The sequence below is a fragment of the Neovison vison genome, chromosome 6 (assembly GCF_020171115.1).
Source record: "Neovison vison isolate M4711 chromosome 6, ASM_NN_V1, whole genome shotgun sequence".
Taxonomy (NCBI): domain Eukaryota; kingdom Metazoa; phylum Chordata; class Mammalia; order Carnivora; family Mustelidae; genus Neogale; species Neogale vison.
In genome coordinates this window covers 213,703,678-213,720,216 of record NC_058096.1, presented here as the reverse complement: position 1 = coordinate 213,720,216, position 16,539 = coordinate 213,703,678, and the positions used below count along the sequence as shown (strand labels likewise).

General features: G+C 53.9%; 1 protein-coding gene across 1 annotated transcript in view; it reads left to right on the top strand.

The window, feature by feature from the left end:
* Positions 1-524: 524 nt before the first annotated feature.
* The window catches only part of SIN3B (SIN3 transcription regulator family member B), a 34,153-nt gene continuing 18,138 nt past the window's right edge, over positions 525-16,539 (top strand). Inside the window, exons 1-6 of the mRNA XM_044253990.1 lie at positions 525-656; positions 900-1,006; positions 2,303-2,456; positions 8,921-9,121; positions 10,624-10,767; positions 16,223-16,345. Of these exons, the coding sequence (XP_044109925.1) occupies positions 525-656; positions 900-1,006; positions 2,303-2,456; positions 8,921-9,121; positions 10,624-10,767; positions 16,223-16,345 (861 nt within the window). The remainder of the gene's footprint in view (positions 657-899; positions 1,007-2,302; positions 2,457-8,920; positions 9,122-10,623; positions 10,768-16,222; positions 16,346-16,539) is intronic.

Below are 16,539 nucleotides of genomic sequence, written 5' to 3'. Positions count from 1 at the left end.
TGTAGTACTGTGTGCCCCTGGCCCGTTGTCAGATCAACCCTTTATAAACCAGGGATCCACAAATATTTTTCAGTAAATATATCAGGGTCTGCACATCTTAGGATCTGTCACAGCTACTCACCTTGCTCTCATAGTGCAAAAGTAGCCACAGATGATAGGTACACAAGTGGGTGCGCCTGTGTTTCAGTAATATTTTAGACACCGAAATTTGAATTTCAGAGATTTCACGTGTCACGAAATAGTCTTCTCTTTTGAAATTTTTCTATCTTTAAAAAATGTGAAGACCGTTATGAGTTCGCTAGTGGAGCTGGGCAAAAGCAAAGGGCAGGTCTCAGTTTGCTCAGTTGCACTATATAAGGAATTGGTTAGCATTTCAATTTTGGGAGTAAGACCCCGGAGCAAGTCCTACAAGGAGCCACGCCCCTCGTGACATCATCAAGCCCCGCCCCATAAGGGGCGGAGCCTGCGCGTGCGCGGCCGGCCCTCGAGCGGGGGCGGGGCGGGCCGCGGCTCCGACTTCCAACATGGCGCACGCTGGCGGCGGCGGCGGCGGTGGCGGCGGCGGTGGCGGCGGTGGTGGCCCCGCGGGCCGGGGGTTGAGCGGCGCCCGCTGGGGTCGCTCGGGCTCCGCGGGCCACGAGAAACTGCCGGTGCACGTGAGTGCTGCCCTCACCCTCCCTCAGGAACCCTGTCGTCTGGCCCCCGGGCCGATGCCCCTAGCCCGGGCCCCGCCCGGCCCCGCCTCGGCCTCTACTCCGCACGGCCCCGGACCCCAGACCCCTGACCCCTTACCTCAGCTCCTCGGAGGCTCGGCCCGTTTCCCTCCCCGCCAGGGACCCTTGTCCTCCGTCTCCTCCTCCGCCGACCCCCGCCCATCGGGACCCTCCCGCTCCCCGCAGGTGGAGGACGCCCTCACCTACCTGGACCAGGTGAAGATCCGCTTCGGCAGCGACCCTGCCACCTACAACGGCTTCCTGGAGATCATGAAGGAGTTCAAAAGCCAGAGGTACCCGCGGGACCCCTCCTCACCCCGGGGGGCCGCCCTGGGCCGCGATCCGGCTGAGCGGAGTGGGAACCCCCCATCCCGGCTGCTTCTCCGCCCCAGTCGGGTGACCTTGCGCAGGTCGTGGAACCTCTCAGAGCCTCAGTTCTTTCTGAAGAACGGGAGTGGAGAGTACCCCCCTGTGGAGCTGTTGTGGGGATTCCTGGAAGGAGAGCAGGGATGGGGTGAGGAGAGAGCAAGAGAGAGAGAAGTCCGCAAGCAAGAGAGTCTGGTTCTGTCTTTACTCAAAATGATTTTTAAAGGAATTTTGTTCACCAAGGATCTTTAAAATTAATTTTAATTTTTTTAAGCACTACATCAGAATGTTATTTGTCTTGAGTATTGAGTATTTTGGCGCTCTCTCCCCATTAAATCTTGTCAGCAAGCTGAGTGCCTCACCCAGGGGCACCCCAGTGCCTGGCCTGTTGGACAGTAATGCGCATAAAATGCTCTGTAAGGGGCCTGGCACATAGAAGGGGTTTAAAACACATTGGCTGATTTTGTAGGCACACAGTCAGGAGGGTTAGAACTAGGTGGGAGACCTAGTTCTAACTAGGCATGATGGGGGAGATCATGCCGTCCTCTGACAGGAGGCTCACTTAGGCTTAGAGTGGGCCAACTGCTTGCCCAGACCAATCTTAGGGGCAGTCAGGACTAGACATGGGCACTCTGACTCTTAGATTCTCAGTGGTCACATCCCCAACCAGGCTGCCCCCCCCCCCCACACACACACACTCTGAGGAAACGTGGCAGGGCTGGCCTGGTTTCCTTCCAGGAGAGACAAGCTAAAGCCTTGAGAGGGGTCTCCCCTACAGCCATAAGGGAGACCACTGGCATTGTTGTGCAACCCCTGCTTGCAGGGCCTTTGATATTTATGCCTTGCTGTCACTTGCTGGGATTAACGCCTGTGTCATAGTTCATCACCTTGCTTAGAGGGCCTCCTGCCACTGCTTGGAGTCCCGGCCTTTCCCTTGGTCTCCTGGCATTTTCAGAACTGAGGGTGTGTGTGCTTGGAGTGTCTGGGGGAGATGTGCCATGCAAATGTCCTGTGGTTCTCGCTAGGAAGGCACAGGGAGCCCGAGCCTGGCAGCTGGGGAAATAGATGACACATTGGCTGAATCACACTGGTCACGTTGCAGGGTGCTTTGTTGTCCTTCAAGAAGCTCATTAGGTGGCACTCTCAAGCGAGTTGGGAGTAGATTTGGCTTTCCGTGTGCTCCCCAGGACACTTCTGCCCACTCTCCCTCTTTTTCCTTCCAGCATCGATACGCCTGGAGTCATCCGACGCGTGTCGCAGCTCTTCCACGAACACCCTGACCTCATTGTTGGATTCAACGCTTTCCTTCCCCTCGGGTACAGAATAGACATTCCCAAGAACGGCAAGTTAAACATACAGTCGCCTCTGTCTAGCCAGGTATGCCGCTCTGGTGGTCTGAGGGATGTGGTCCTGACACTTCAGCCCTGGTACTCAAGTTACCTAGCTCAGGCAGCCCGTCTTGTGTCTTACTGCCGGAAAGGCAGCGAAGATCCAATCTTTGACTAGACACAGTGCTCGCTTCTAATGCAGGTCAAAATAGATCAGAGTCCCTACCCAGCCACCTGTTTACCCCACACCAATCCCTTTGGAGGATTCAGATCAAGAGTGGATGTGGTTGTTTGTGTCTGGGGGGCATTGTCCTAACAGTTCTATGTCCTGTCAAAATAACCACCCACCGTCATCGGCTCTTACCCTGATGCTCTCCCTGTGAGTGCGCCAGGCAAGCCGCACTCAGACTCGGGCGTGGGGTCTCTCTGATCATCCCAGGTACCAGCCACACAATAAAGCAGTTGAGATGCATGTGAGAATAGCCGTTTTGTCGTTGTTGGGCTGCATTTCGTTGCCAGTGGGGTCCTTGGCTCAGCTTCGGCTTGTGGCTTTGGTTCCTTCTGTCTCAGGTGGCGGCTTGCTGCTTCCTCTGTCCGTGCAGTCCTTTCTTGCCCAAGCCCACCAGATCCCCTGAGAAAACAGAAGTCTGTGTGAGCTTTACTCTTAACAAAGTAGCCACTGCCTTTCCTCCCCCTTGGCCCCCGTTGCCGAAATGCTGTTGGGGGTGGGGCGGCTATCCAGTGCGCCTGGAGATGTGTACAGCATCCCTGACTCCACCCACAAGGCCCTGGCCCCGCGATGGCAGCCGGATACATCCCCAGACATTGCCAGATGACTCCTGGGAACCACATCGCCCCCATCGAGAGCCCCTGGTCTCCGTGAACCAGCTCTTTCAGCCTCATCTGTCTCTGCTCCAGGGCTTTGGGTTTTAGCGGGGAATATTAAAAAAAGCCTACCCCAGGAAGCGTTCTGTCCATTTGGCCTCTGATGAAGGAGATAGCAGTTTCCTATCAATGCAGGAGTCAAATTTGGAAGAAGAATGGCCACAGGCAGTGTGACCGTGACCGCCCCCTCTCTCAGAGGGACCTGCATGTAAATTCTGCCTTCTCTCTATGCAAGGCAAGCTCTGCCACCAGCATGTTGCCTCATTAAAGCCAAGGAGAGCATCTCCGTTTTGAAAAGGAAATCGGAAGCGCGTGGCTGCTGACCTCCAAAGAGCTGCTTCCATTTCACATTTACAAGTGGAGCGCCATGATCCAGATGTAGGGCTCGTTGCTCCAGAAGATCAGCAGCCTTAGCGGGGTTCACCTGCGGAACCATGGCGGCTGGGAAGAAGAGCAGGCTCCTTGGCAGCGGTGCGCAGGGCTGCGCTTGGACGAGTCGAGTCTGTACAGGGGTGGGTCATGACCATCGCTCCCTAAGAAAGAGCCAAGGTCGGAGACCTCACTTGTGGAAATTGCCTTGCTCGGTCCCCAGCTGTTGGAGTAATGCAGCTTGCGGGGCTGGATCTCAACGCAAACTGCTCCGAGGTCTCGTTTTCCGGTCAGTAGCCACAAGGCCCCTGCTGTTGTGCTCACTCCATGGAGACATGCTACGGACCCAGCGAGACGGGACCAGCCCTGTCTCCCCCTGACTTCACCACACAGCCATGTGGTCTCGCCAGAGCCCCGAAGCCACGACGTCTAGGGCCCGTTTCCTGCTGCCCACTCCATTTCTGTCCACATCAGTTGACCTGCTGGTTTTCCTGCCCGGCTTTCAGCACTCCTTCCTGCCAGGCATAGACGAGATGTCCTGGAGTCCTTGGAGAGGCCACAGTAGCCCGAGAACTTCTCAGGCCTCCCTACGTGCCACGCCCCAGTGACTTTTGTTTTGTTTTGTTTTACTGGTTTTTCTAGCTTCTGTGTTTCGATGTACACCTTCGATGTTTTTTTTTTTTTTTCATTTCTCATGTCCTCGTGAGTCCTGTCAACTCCAGGCAGGGAGGGAGTAGCTCTGAGGTACAGAGGAAGAGAAGTCAGGGGAGTCCCCGGCTGTGGGGAGCCCTTGGTGCAGGTTTCTCAGCATTGGCTCTGTTGCCCGTGGGACCAGATTGTTTTTTTCTGGAGCAGGCTGTCCAGTGCCCTGTATGGGGCTGAGCAGCAACCCCGGCCGCCTCTGCGGCCGTGTGTCAACCTGGAAGTGTCTCCGCACATCGCTAAGTGCCCACTGCGGGACAGAATCAGCCTCACTGAGAACACAAGTCTAAGAGGAAGACAGACGTGTGCCATGATGTGGGGCGTGTGCCCCCAGGAAGGCCAGGGCGGCATGGTGGGAAGAATGTCCCCTTGCTGGGGTTACAGCCTTCTGAGTCAGCATCCTCTTGGAGCTGGTCAGCGGGCCTCAGTTGTAACGTCACTCCCCAGAGACCCCTCTGCTCCCACTCCCCGTTGTTCTCGTGTCACCCAGCTTTGTATATTGTAAAATGGCAAAGCTAGGGTTTGAAATTCAAAACCTGCTGTGTCTTGATCTGGCTTGCCTGGCAGACTGAGTCCAGATCAGGCAGGACCCTTGTCTGGCTGCTTCACAACCGTGTCCCTCTTCCGGGGCGGTGCGTGGCAAGTGTTAGAGGAGCAAGACGCAGCGTGTCGGTGGGAAGGTGACGGCTTTCAGCTCCGGGGTTCCGTTCAGAGCCACCCCTGCCTCCTGGGAGCCTGTTCTCCCAGGGTCAGCTGCAGCAGCAGCCAGCTTGAACACAGATAAATGTTAAACCCTTAGCTCGTCCGATAAGTGATCCCTTTACATTCAGAGGCTGGCCTGCCATGGGGAGGGTCATCTGGAAGTTCAGTGAGTCCCTGTTGGGTCGCCTCTTGTATTTGTGTCTTAGTCTCTCACGGAGCCGGTGTCAACCACCTCTTCTGCTTCAGGCCGGGGTTTATCCAGAGTCCCTGCTCTTGGGCATGCACACATCAAAGCAGGGACCCTCAAGATACAGGTAGACATGGGGCACCTGGGTGGCTCAGTGGGTCAAAGCCTCTGCCTTTGGCTCGGGTCGTGATCCCAAGGTCCTGGGATCGAGCCCCACATCAGGCTCTCTGCTCAGCAGGGAGCCTGCTTCTTCTCTCTGCCTGTCTCTGCCTACTTGTGATCTCTGTCTGTCAAAAAAAAAAAAAAAAAAGATACAGGTAGACAGACCAGAGATACATGAGGGACTTTAGTGAGGGAAGGGGGCCAGGGCTTGAGGGGCTGAGGGCAGAGGCCATGGGAGAGATCAGAACCCTGCCTGTGTCTTGGGGCAGGGGTTTCCCAGGCCGGGTATGAAGGCCTGAGGTGATGAGTGAGTGCTGCTTAAGAAACAGCCAAGGAGCCTGTGAGGTTGGGGGAGGGGGGGATACAGGGGTGAGTGTAGGGGAGAGAGTCAGGAGAGTCTGGAACCCGTGGAGAGTTCCAGAAAGGCCACTCTGGCTGGGGTGCCAGAAGTGGACTGGGGGGCAAGAGAGGATCTGGGGGCCAGGGAGGGGTCCTTGGTGATCCAGGCAGTGGGCAGCGATGTGGCCCTGGGGACGAGGAGTCCGTGAGAGTGGGAAGTGCAGGGAGATTCCAGGATGCCTCAGCCTCTGGGTGAAGGTGGCAGCACCTGCGGTGAGGGAGGCCTGGGAGCAGTGGGGGCAGCAGGGAAGCTGCTCTGCGTTTGGAATGTGCTCTTTGATGAGGGGTCTCACACGCGTCCAGGTGGGGCTGCGGCCACTCAGAGGGTGGTCTGTGCACGGTTGCTCCCTGGTGTCTAGTAGGACTATACCAGACTATGCTTGAATGAAGCCACTCCCGGCAGACACTGATGAGAAAAATCTGGATTATTCTGGAAGGTTTAGAGCAGGGTTTGGCCCAGGAGCCAAAGCCAGCTTATATTTGTATGGAGAGTGGTTTTTACATATTCCAGAGATTATATTAAAAATTTTTTAAATTGTGACAAGATTCATGGTAACATAAATTGTTTTGTAACTGAAGTATATAATTCGGCGGGTTTGCGCATACTTACGTTATCTTACAACCATCCCCCCCTCAGTCCCTGAACATTTTTATCACCCCGGAAAGAAACTGTATCTCACAGTTCTCCTCTCCCACCAGCCCCTGGCAACCACTAATCCACTTTGTCTCTGCAGACTTGCCTGTTCTGGACATTTCGTTTCAGTGGAATCCTATGTAACTTCTTGTGTCTGGGTTCCTCCGCTCAGCGTCATGGTGTCGAGGCCTCACTGTGTCACCCTCACTGTGGCTTGTGTCCGAGCTACATTCCTTTCTGTAGTTGAAGAAATGTCCATCGCAGCGATGCTGCACGTGGGTTTATCCATTTCCGGTAGCCGTTTGAGTCGTTTGCACGGCTGTTTGCGATTCTTGGGTCCATACCTGAAAGCGGAGTTGCCGGGTCACATGGTAACTATGTTTAACTTACAGAGGAACTGCCAGGCTGCTGGCCAGAGCAGCTGCCCCATTACCGTCGGGTCCTCGTTGCCAAGCCCTGGCCGTGCGGAGGCTTCTCCATCTTGTCCCCACGCTTCGGTCCAGGGTGTGGGAGAGGGGTACGCGGAGCTTGAAAATGCCCCCCAAGGAGGGGTGTGGAGCTCCAACGAGCTCTCAGCCTCCTCTGAAGCAAATCTCCACCCCAGGGCTGCTCCCTCTCCCACCTCTCCCTGGCTCCTTCTAGCTCTTTCTGCTGCCAGGCCAGCACACCTGGAAGGAATGTGGTAATCAGCAAGACAGTCCCCAGAGGGCCTTAGGATGTATCCCACTGCCAGGGAAGGTGGTGTTTAGAGTTGTAGCTGCTGTGGGTCTTTTGTGTCTCTGCTTGTCTTGCCTCAGATTTTTCTAGAACGTCTCTGTACCCACAGTTCAGGCTGAATTGTGCCCTCTCCCCAACTACCGCCCCCAATCCCAGTTCATATGTTGAAGTCCTAACCCTCAGTACTCAGAATGTGATTGTTTTTGGAGACCTTCACAGAGGTCATTAAGGTAAAATGAGCCCCTTAGGGTGTCCCCTGATCCAGTCCGACGGGTATCTTTATAAGAAGAGGACATTTGGACACATGGACCGACCCGACCCTCCAACAGAGGGACAACCATGTGAGGACACAGAAGATGGCTGCCCACAAGCCACCTCTGCTGAACCTTGATCTTGGACTTCAGCCTCTAGGACTGTGAGGAAATACATTTCTGTCGTGTAAGCTGCCCAGTCTGTGGTGTTTCCTTATGGCAGCCTGAGCACAGTCGTACACACCCACCCCGGTGAGAGTGAGTGTGCCCAGCTAGTGCATCTGTCCTGATGACAGCCCTGCTCCTTTGTGCCCGCCGTTCCCCATCCTGCTGGAGCCTTCGGGTCCGAACTTGGTGCCCTGTGCCTTCCAAGCACGAATGGAAGCACCAGGCTGTTTGTTCCTTCATCCGTGCGTCTGATGATTCCCAGCAGTGGCTGGGGCCCACTCTGTTCCAGACACTGTTCTGGGCATCTGGGCTATGGCAGTGAACAGTGTGGATATTTGCCGTCTGGTCAGGGGTAGACAAGACGAAGACAAAATATGTGTGTGTGAGAAGGTGACATGTGCCACAGAGGAAGATGGAGCAAGAAAGGGGCTCGGCGTGCTGGCAAATGGAGGCCATTTTGGTTTGGTGCAGATCGTTCTGGAAGACTTGCTGAGAAGGTGCCCTCTAACAGACCCCTGGAGCTGTGCTGGAGGGTCCCTGGCCTGCTCCAGAACCAGCCCCTGTGTGTGTTAGACCTGCAGGATACTACGGGAGGTGGGGGGCACCCCTGACAGCCCAGTTGTGGTTTGCAGGGAGTCATTAGAACCACACATGAAGATTCAGTTTAGAAACAAACACCCCCTCCTTCAGGGACAGTGGGGTCAGTCCCACGCCAGATCAGAATTCGGGGTGTCTAGGAGAGAGACGTGTGTGTCTGTTTTCTGTCTTTGGCTAGAAAAGACTGCAGAGGGAGGGCAAGCACGATGACCAGTCAAGGCCTGTCTCTTCTCTCCAGTGACTACCCCTGATTTAGCACTGCGAGTCCCATGGTCCTGGACAACCTGGGCGGTGGGGGCCCCACTCACCTCCAGGGTCCCCACTTGCCCGGCACTGCTGACAGCAGGAGCCCCAAACTCCACTCCAGGGGGATTAAACAATCCACTTGCCGTGTGTTTCTACCGCCTGCTCATTGTTCAAGGTGTTGGGTGTCATTCGAACTTCATGGTCTTGGATCAGGTGGAGGTGGGCTGGTGAGACTCCCCCAGGACAGTGCAGACGCACAGTGTGGTGAGGGAGGCGTCATCTGCCTCTGTGTGTGTGTGTGTGTGTGTGTGACCACCCCCCCAACTTCCCTCCCTCCAGGCCCCCACAAGGAACGTTCTCCTGCATCTCATTAAAAACCTTGGCTCTGTGCTGGGTGCCACTTGCTCCCAGGTGGGCCGGGGCTCTGTCCGGCATTCCTCACATCTGTTCTCGGGGTCAGGACTGCCAGTAACTCACTGTCGTGCTGTTGTCAGGAGAATTCGCACAACCACAGCGACTGTGCGGAGAACTTCAAGCCGCAGATGCTGTATAAGGAGGACAAGCCCCAGGTGCCCTTGGAGTCGGATTCCGTGGAGTTCAACAACGCCATCAGCTACGTGAACAAGATTAAGACCCGTTTTCTAGACCACCCAGAGATCTATAGGTCGTTCCTGGAGATACTGCACACTTACCAGGTAAGAGGCCCACGTGACCCTGGCCGGGGGCCGGTGGCGCCAGCCCACTTTCAGGGTGCGTTGGGGGCATTCACATTTTCCGGTCTGAATTCATGAAATCCTGTACAATTCCGATGCGTTTTTTATTTAGCCTGTTTGTTTTTTCTTTACTGTGATAAATTGTACATAACCTAAAACTACATTTTAACTCTTTCAGAGTGTCGCATTCTGTGGCATTAAGTACTTTCACATTGTGCAACCTTCCCTGCCATCCACCCCCAAAACTTGTTCATCGTGCAAAACCGAGACTCCATCCCCATGAGACAGTAGCTCCCCCAGCCCCTGGCACCCACCATCCCACTTCCTGTCTCTCTGAATTTGACAACTTGAGGGACCTCCTATAAGTGGAAGCATACAGTACTCGTCTCTTTGTGTCTGGATTCTTTCACTCACTGTGATGGCCTCAGGGTTCATCCATGCTGTATCCTGGGCCAGAACGTCCTTCCTTTTTAAGGCTGGAGAACGTTCTGTGGCGTGGATGTACCACGTGTGTTTATCTGTTCCTCCACGGGTGGGCACCAGGGTTGCTCCCATGATTTTGGCTCTTGGAAATAATGCTTCTGTGAACACGGGCATCCAAATACCTGTTGGAGTTCAGTTTTGTCAGGATTTTAATTTGCTCCGTGAGGCACCCCTGCATCCCAGGAAGTACTAGGAAACGCACGGTACGGGGATTTAAAAAGAACCTGAGAAGATGGTCTTCTCTTTGTAAGATGGCTTCGCCAGTGTTTTGACAACACAGCAGCCCTCTGTTGATGCTGATTACAAGTGGATTACAAGCGGGCTCCACGCCAGGCAGTGGGGCAGCAAAGATGAATGGTTCAGTCTGGCGGTGGAAGAGACTTAAGAGGCGTGGGGTGGGAGAAAAGGGAAGCGGGTAGAAGTCTGCCCAGATTGCCAGCCCTGACCACGGACTGCAGGGTGTCAGGAAGGGCAGCATTGGCCTGAGTCCCGAGAAATCAGGCAGAGCCATCAGGCAGATGAGTATAGACAAAGGGTGGACTTTCTTAGTGCTGGGAACATCCTGTGCAAAGTCCCGGGGGTCAGAGTAGACAGCCGGCTTCCGGGGACCTGAGGAAGGGGAGGGCAATATTATGGGCCCTTGATGGGTCGTCTCATTCCCTTTACAGCCGTGGAGTGGGAAGCCCGAGCTGTGTGCTCGAGCCCCAGCTCCACCACCTCGTGCTCTGTCACATTCTCGGGTGTGAAGCTGACAGGGACTTACTTCTAAAGTTGACAGGGACTTCCATCCTGAGTTCCTGCCCTCCCGACCTGGGTCCCTTTTGGTCCTCATCTCCTTTTTGTCCTTTCTCCTAGTGGTAGCAGGCATGGGCTCTGCCAGCCCATTTTTTGTCTCGTGAGTCATCCCTCGGTCTCCTCCACAGTGGGATGCCTGAATGTCAGCAGCCTGGGGTTCCTCTATCCTTGGCTAACTACTCATTTTCCCTTTCCCGAATTGGCAGAAGGAGCAGCTGAGCACGAAGGGGCGGCCTTTCCGAGGCATGTCCGAAGAGGAAGTGTTTACCGAGGTAGCCAACCTCTTTCGGGGCCAGGAGGACCTGCTGTCCGAGTTTGGACAGTTCCTGCCTGAAGCCAAGCGGTCCCTGGTGAGTATAGAGGGCCCACCCCGGCCTGAAGGCCACCTTCCTCTCAGCTGGGACCCTGTTTCTCAGTGCAGCCCCGAAGACCAGGCTGGGCTTATTTGTGCCCGGGACATGCCAGCTTCCCCCAGAAGCCACACAGCGTGCAGACACCCCTAGGTCCCCTGTGCAGGCCCACCGCCATGTCCTGTTGGAACAGATCCTGAGGGGGGCCCCTCTTTCAGACAGTGTTCGGGGAGGTGAGGGCCAGCTGGGAGGAGACCTGTCTGTAACCAGTGCCCTGTGGGAACGTGCCTGTCGGGCACTGTGAGGCTTGCCAGTGACCGCAGGGTTGGGGGTGGAGGGCAGAGAGGATGAGGAGGGGTCGGGGTAGGGGGGTCGAGGGTGCAGGCTGCATCATCAGCCTCGTGCCCCCCCACCATCATGGCCTGAGGCCTGCTGGGTTGTGCTTTCCATATCCTTTCCCTTGTATTTTCTCCATAGCTTTCTTAGAAGTAGAAGCGAAATTCACATAACATGAAACACACCATGAAAGGATAAAGGATATAGGTCAGCGGCATTTGGTACATTCACCGTGTTGTGCAGCCGGCACTTCTGTCTAGTTCCAGACCATTTTTATCACCGCAAAGGAGACCCTGTCCCTGAGAGCAGTCACTCCCCACTCCCCCTCCCCTAGTCCCTGGCAGCCACGAATCTGCACCTGTTCTGCACAGGTCACACACGGGGGCTCCTACACCATGTGGCCTTAGCGACTGGCCTTCACTCAGCGGGCTGTCGGAGGGTTCACCCGCGGCATGGCGTGCGTCGGTATCATGTTCCTTTTCCCAGCCGAGTCCTCCTCCGTTGTGCAGATGGACCACAATTTGCATATCCCGCCATCCATTTGCGTTCATTTGGGTGGTTTCTTCTTGGTGGTTTTGGGTGAGGCTGCTGCGAATGTTCGTGCGGGAGGCTGTGTTGGAGTCCGTGTTTCCAGGTCTTTGGAGTCTGTACCTAGGAGTGGAATTGCTGAGTCAAGCGGGGACTGTGTTTCACTTGTTGAGGAAGTGCCGGACTGTTTCACAGCAACTGCGCCATCTTCTGTTCTCACCAGCAAGGTGCTCCACAGTGTCACCGACGCTGGGTGTTTGGGTCTGTTTTTCAGTTATGGCCTTGTTGTTGTGAAGTTGTATCTCACTGTGGTTTGGATTTCCATTTCCCTGATGACTAAGGATACTGAGCATCTTGTATGCCTTTTGGCCTTTTGTGTATCTTTTTTGGGGGAAATGTCTATCCTTTGCCTATTTTTTAGTTTATCTTTTTATTATTAAGCTGTAAGCGTTCTTTATATATGTGTGTGTGTGTATATGTATATATATACATATATATATATATATTCTGGATACCAGGCTCCTATTAAAATTTTTTCTCCTTTTTGTAGGTTGTCTTTTCATTTCCAGTGTCCTTTAACATACACAGGTTTTTAGTTCTGATCAAATCCAGTTACCTGTTTTTTCTTTTGTTGCTTATGCTTTTAGGTCTCAGAATCTCTGCCAGATCTGAGGACAGGAAGGTTTCCTCCTGTATTTTCCTCTAAAAGTTTCTATAATTTTAGCTTTCATAGTTAGGTCATTGGTGCATTTTGATTTAATTTTTTTGTGTGTATGGTGTGAGGTAGGGATCCAACTCCATTCTTTCCTGAGGGGAGAGCCAGTCTTCCCAGCACAGTTTATTGAAACGACTTTTCTGTTCCCGTTGAATGGTCCTCGCACCGTTGTTGAAAACCAGTTGAGCATAGTTGTATGGATTTATTTCTGGACTGTTCAGTTCCAATCCATCGACCACCCCCCACATGTCTCTTCTGAGGGCAGCACCACATTGTCTGGATTACTGTAACTTTGCCCTAAGTTCAGAATGCGATTTGAGTTGTGTTCTTTTTCAAGATTATTTTAGCTAGTCAGGGCCCCTTGGAATTCCATATAAACTTGAAGATCAGCTTTTCCATTTCTGCAAAAAAAGGGAAAAAAGCCATTGGGATTTTGATAGGGATTGCCTTGAATCTTTAGATTGCTTTGGGGAATATTCCCATCTTGATAATGTTAAGTCTTCTGATCCGTGAACATGAGGTTTCTTTGCATTTATTTAAATCTTTAATTTCTTTCAGCAACATTCCTGGTTTTTGATGTACTTGTCTTGCACCTCTTAGGTTAAATTTATCCCAAATATCTTATTCTTTTTTTTTCTTAATTCCATTTTTGGATTGTGCATCATGAGTGTATACAAATACCACTGATTTTTGTGTGTTTTGCTTCCTGCGACTTTGCTGAGTCTGTTTATCAGCTTTAATAGCCTTTGTATATTCACGAGGATTTTTTTATATGCATGTTACCATGCCATCTGCTAATAGAGATGGTTTTCTTTCTTTTCCATTGTGAATGCCTTTTCGTTCCTTGTCTTGGCCTAATCGCTGCAGTGGAGCCTTTATTACTGAGCTGAATAGAAATGGTGAGAGGAGGCATTCTTGTCTTGTTCCTAATCTTAGGGGAAAAGCTTTCCATCTTCCACCTGAGTGTTCCGGGAGCTGTGGGCTTTTCGTAAACACCCCTTTGTCAGATGGAAGAAACACGCTTCTGTTCAAGTTTATTGGCTACTCCTTTTCCTCTTTATGTTCTTCTCTGCTTTGGATGGTGGTTTGGGTCCTGTGCACACGAGCGGTCCTCCCCCACTAACGCCGGCCCAAGGGCATCACTACCACCTCTCCTGGTTCTGCTTCTAAAGGAAGATGCGGTGCAGGGGGGACAGGGCTGGGGAGCAGCAGGAGAGGCTTGGTGGGTGCGTACAGGAGTCTGGGTTTGGATCATCAAGAATCACTTGGCCTTCCAGCGCCCATCAATGCCACCTCAAAGTCAGGATGCCACCCGGAAATACTTCCTGACTCAAAGTCAGAGAAGCTCTGTGTCTCTCCATAGGGTTGACGTCTGGTCCTGGAGCTGTCGCCTGTCCCTTCACCCAGAATGTCCTCTGGGGCTGGAGGGCTAGGCAGGGCCCTGGGAGCACACAGCCCAGGCTGAGACGCTCACTCCGTGTCCGCAGGCGCTCAGGAGGGCTTGAGCCAATGCCCTCACTCATGTCCCAGGCCTGGTTTCCTTCTCTTTCACGTGGGGATGAAGGCCTTCCTGCTCCGACTCGGCAAGCTGTCATCCTCTAAGCGCTTTTGCGTGCAGCCCAGCACGTGTGCAGTGCTCCAGAAAGAACAGCTGGGAATGTTCAGGAAAAGCAGGCGGAGGATCCAGATGGATTGTCCCCATCCCCTCCCAGTGCCAGTGTTGTCCGTCCCCCCGCCGGCCTCCCCGAGTGTCCACCCAAGCGGCAGGGCCTCCCTCTGCTTCCCCAGGACCAGCCAGCCTGTGGGAGGCCCCTGGGGAGTACCTGGGGAGGGAGGGCTGAGCAAAGCCCTAGTGTGGATTTCCCGACCTCCTCCCCGGGGAGGGGGGGCGGTGCAGGGAGCGCACCTCCACCAGAGGTGGCTGCACTTCCAGCTGAGCCTAACTCCTCATGTCCCCACCCTCCCGTCCACTCTCCGCCCCCTTCCCCCCCAACCCAGCCCCGAAGCACAGTGTCCCTCCTTGGGCTTGGCCTCCTTTTCCCAAATAATGTTCTGTGCCGTCCTGGCATCACTCCCATTTCTTTCTCTGCTTGCCAGAGAGCCTCCTCGCAGGCTCCAGGGTCACAAAGACAGGAGCGGAGGACTCTCACTGTCACTGCCTCCTGCCTGCCACGCACCCTTGTGTGGGTTGCGGGCCCTCAGGCCTCCCTCCACGTCCCCCAGGAGCTGCATGGCGCCACATGCCGCCTGGCCCTGACTCTGAGAGGAGGAACTGAGGCTCAGGGAGGTGACCTGCTAGGGCCCCTCAACCATGCACCCTTGCTCCGACGGCTGCCCCCCGCCACCTCCTGTCCAGGCAGGGCTGCGATCTCCAGCCTCCTTGGGGTGTGGAGAAAGGACACGCTGCTGGCCCCTGATCTCTGTCAGAGAGGGGAAAGCTGGCCTGAATTTGGCCAGGCCTTTCTTTCCCCGGGGCGCTGCCCATCTCCCCTGCTGGGATGGAAGAGGTAGATCCAAGGGGACAACGGTCAGACAAGCCCCAAACACGCCATCCCAGCTGCAGCCTCTGATGGCGCTCTTTTCCTGAGCCCAGTCAGCAGTGGTTGGCCTGGGTGAGGCGGGCCGAGAGCAGAGCACCTTCGGCCACAGCTGTGGGGGGCCGTGTATAGCAGATACTCAGGCTTGGGAGCTCTGCGGGGTCTGCTCCAAGGGCAGCCTTACTTAATTCCCTCTGGAGTTTTCCTATCAGTGGTGGCCAGGTTGCCGCAGGGGGGCAGCTGGGGTCGCCTATCCTCTGATTGCTGTGGTCGCTGCGCCCCCTGCTGGACACCCAGCACTTGCGAGGCTGGACCCCGACAGAGCCGGCCTGGGAAAAACAGGGGTCTCCCTCAGAAAAGCTCCCACTGCCCAGTTACTCGCAGTAGCTCCTGTTACCTATTCAGCAGAGTGCGTTTACTGGAGCATCTTGGACGTTTTTAAGCGATTGAATCAATTTTTTAAAAATTATTAAAAACACCCACATAGAATATGTTGTATAATTTGAGCTTTTTTTCACTGCCCTTTATATTAAAATTTGAAGTTCTATTAAAACAGAAGGAAAAAGGGACGTCGGGGGGCTCAGTTGGTTTAGCATCTGCCTTTGGCTCAGATCATGATCCTGGGGTCCTAGGATCGAGCCCTGCGTTGGGCTCCCTGCTCAGCAGAGACCCTGCTTCTCCTCTGCCTGCAGCTCCCCCTGCTTGTGCTCACCTTTTCTCTCTCTGGCAAATAAGTAAAATCTTAAAAAAAAAAAAGGTAGGAAAAAAAAACCAAAGATGAAATTTGATACTTTCCTAATTAAACATGACCACTTGGCTTAAGTCGGAGTTGACAAACTTTTTTGTTTTGTAGAGGGCCTGATGGTAAGTGTCTTGGGCTTTGCAGGCAATTGGATATCTGTTACAAAGACCTGGGCGCACGGTTATGGTGGGAAAGCCCCTTTGGCTTGTGAGCATGGCTATGTGCCAATAAAACTTTATTTAATAACAGGCCCAGCATGGTGAATATGTCAGCCCCTGCCCAAAGGGTCTTTGAGGGTCCATCTAGCTCACACGTTTACAAATGGGGACATGGAATCATAAAAAGTAAGAACTGTCAGAAGTGTCAGGAAAACTGATAATCTGGGTATCCGGGTCTCTCCCTTAATCAACACGGACATCTCAAGAGCCAGAGTCGCCTCACATGCAGACAGGGTCCCAGCCTGTGGCAGGCAGCATTCACTGGGGCCATGGGCTGAGCCTGAGGTGATTTTGCACACCCATACGCACCAAGAGCCAGTACTGAGGCGCCCAGCTGTACCTCTTCAGCACTAATCACCTCCCGTGTTTGTGTTCTTAGTTCACAGGAAATGGGCCATGCGAAATGAACAGTGTCCATAAGAGTGAGCATGAGAAGAACCTGGAACACAGCAAAAAGCGCTCTCGGCCCTCACTCCTCCGTCCGGTGTCTGCACCAGCCAAGGTAACCGTCAGCTGTGCACATAGATGTCCCCCTCTGTGGACCCCCAGCAGCCTCCCCTCTCTGTAGATGACCTAGGGAGCAGTGTGCAGGAGCTGTAATACTAGTTGGCTTTCTACCCTGAAGAAGAGCTTTTTCTTCGTCTCTTTTTTTATTGGGTGACCTACTCTGGGTTGTAATCCGTGACTTGTTCATCT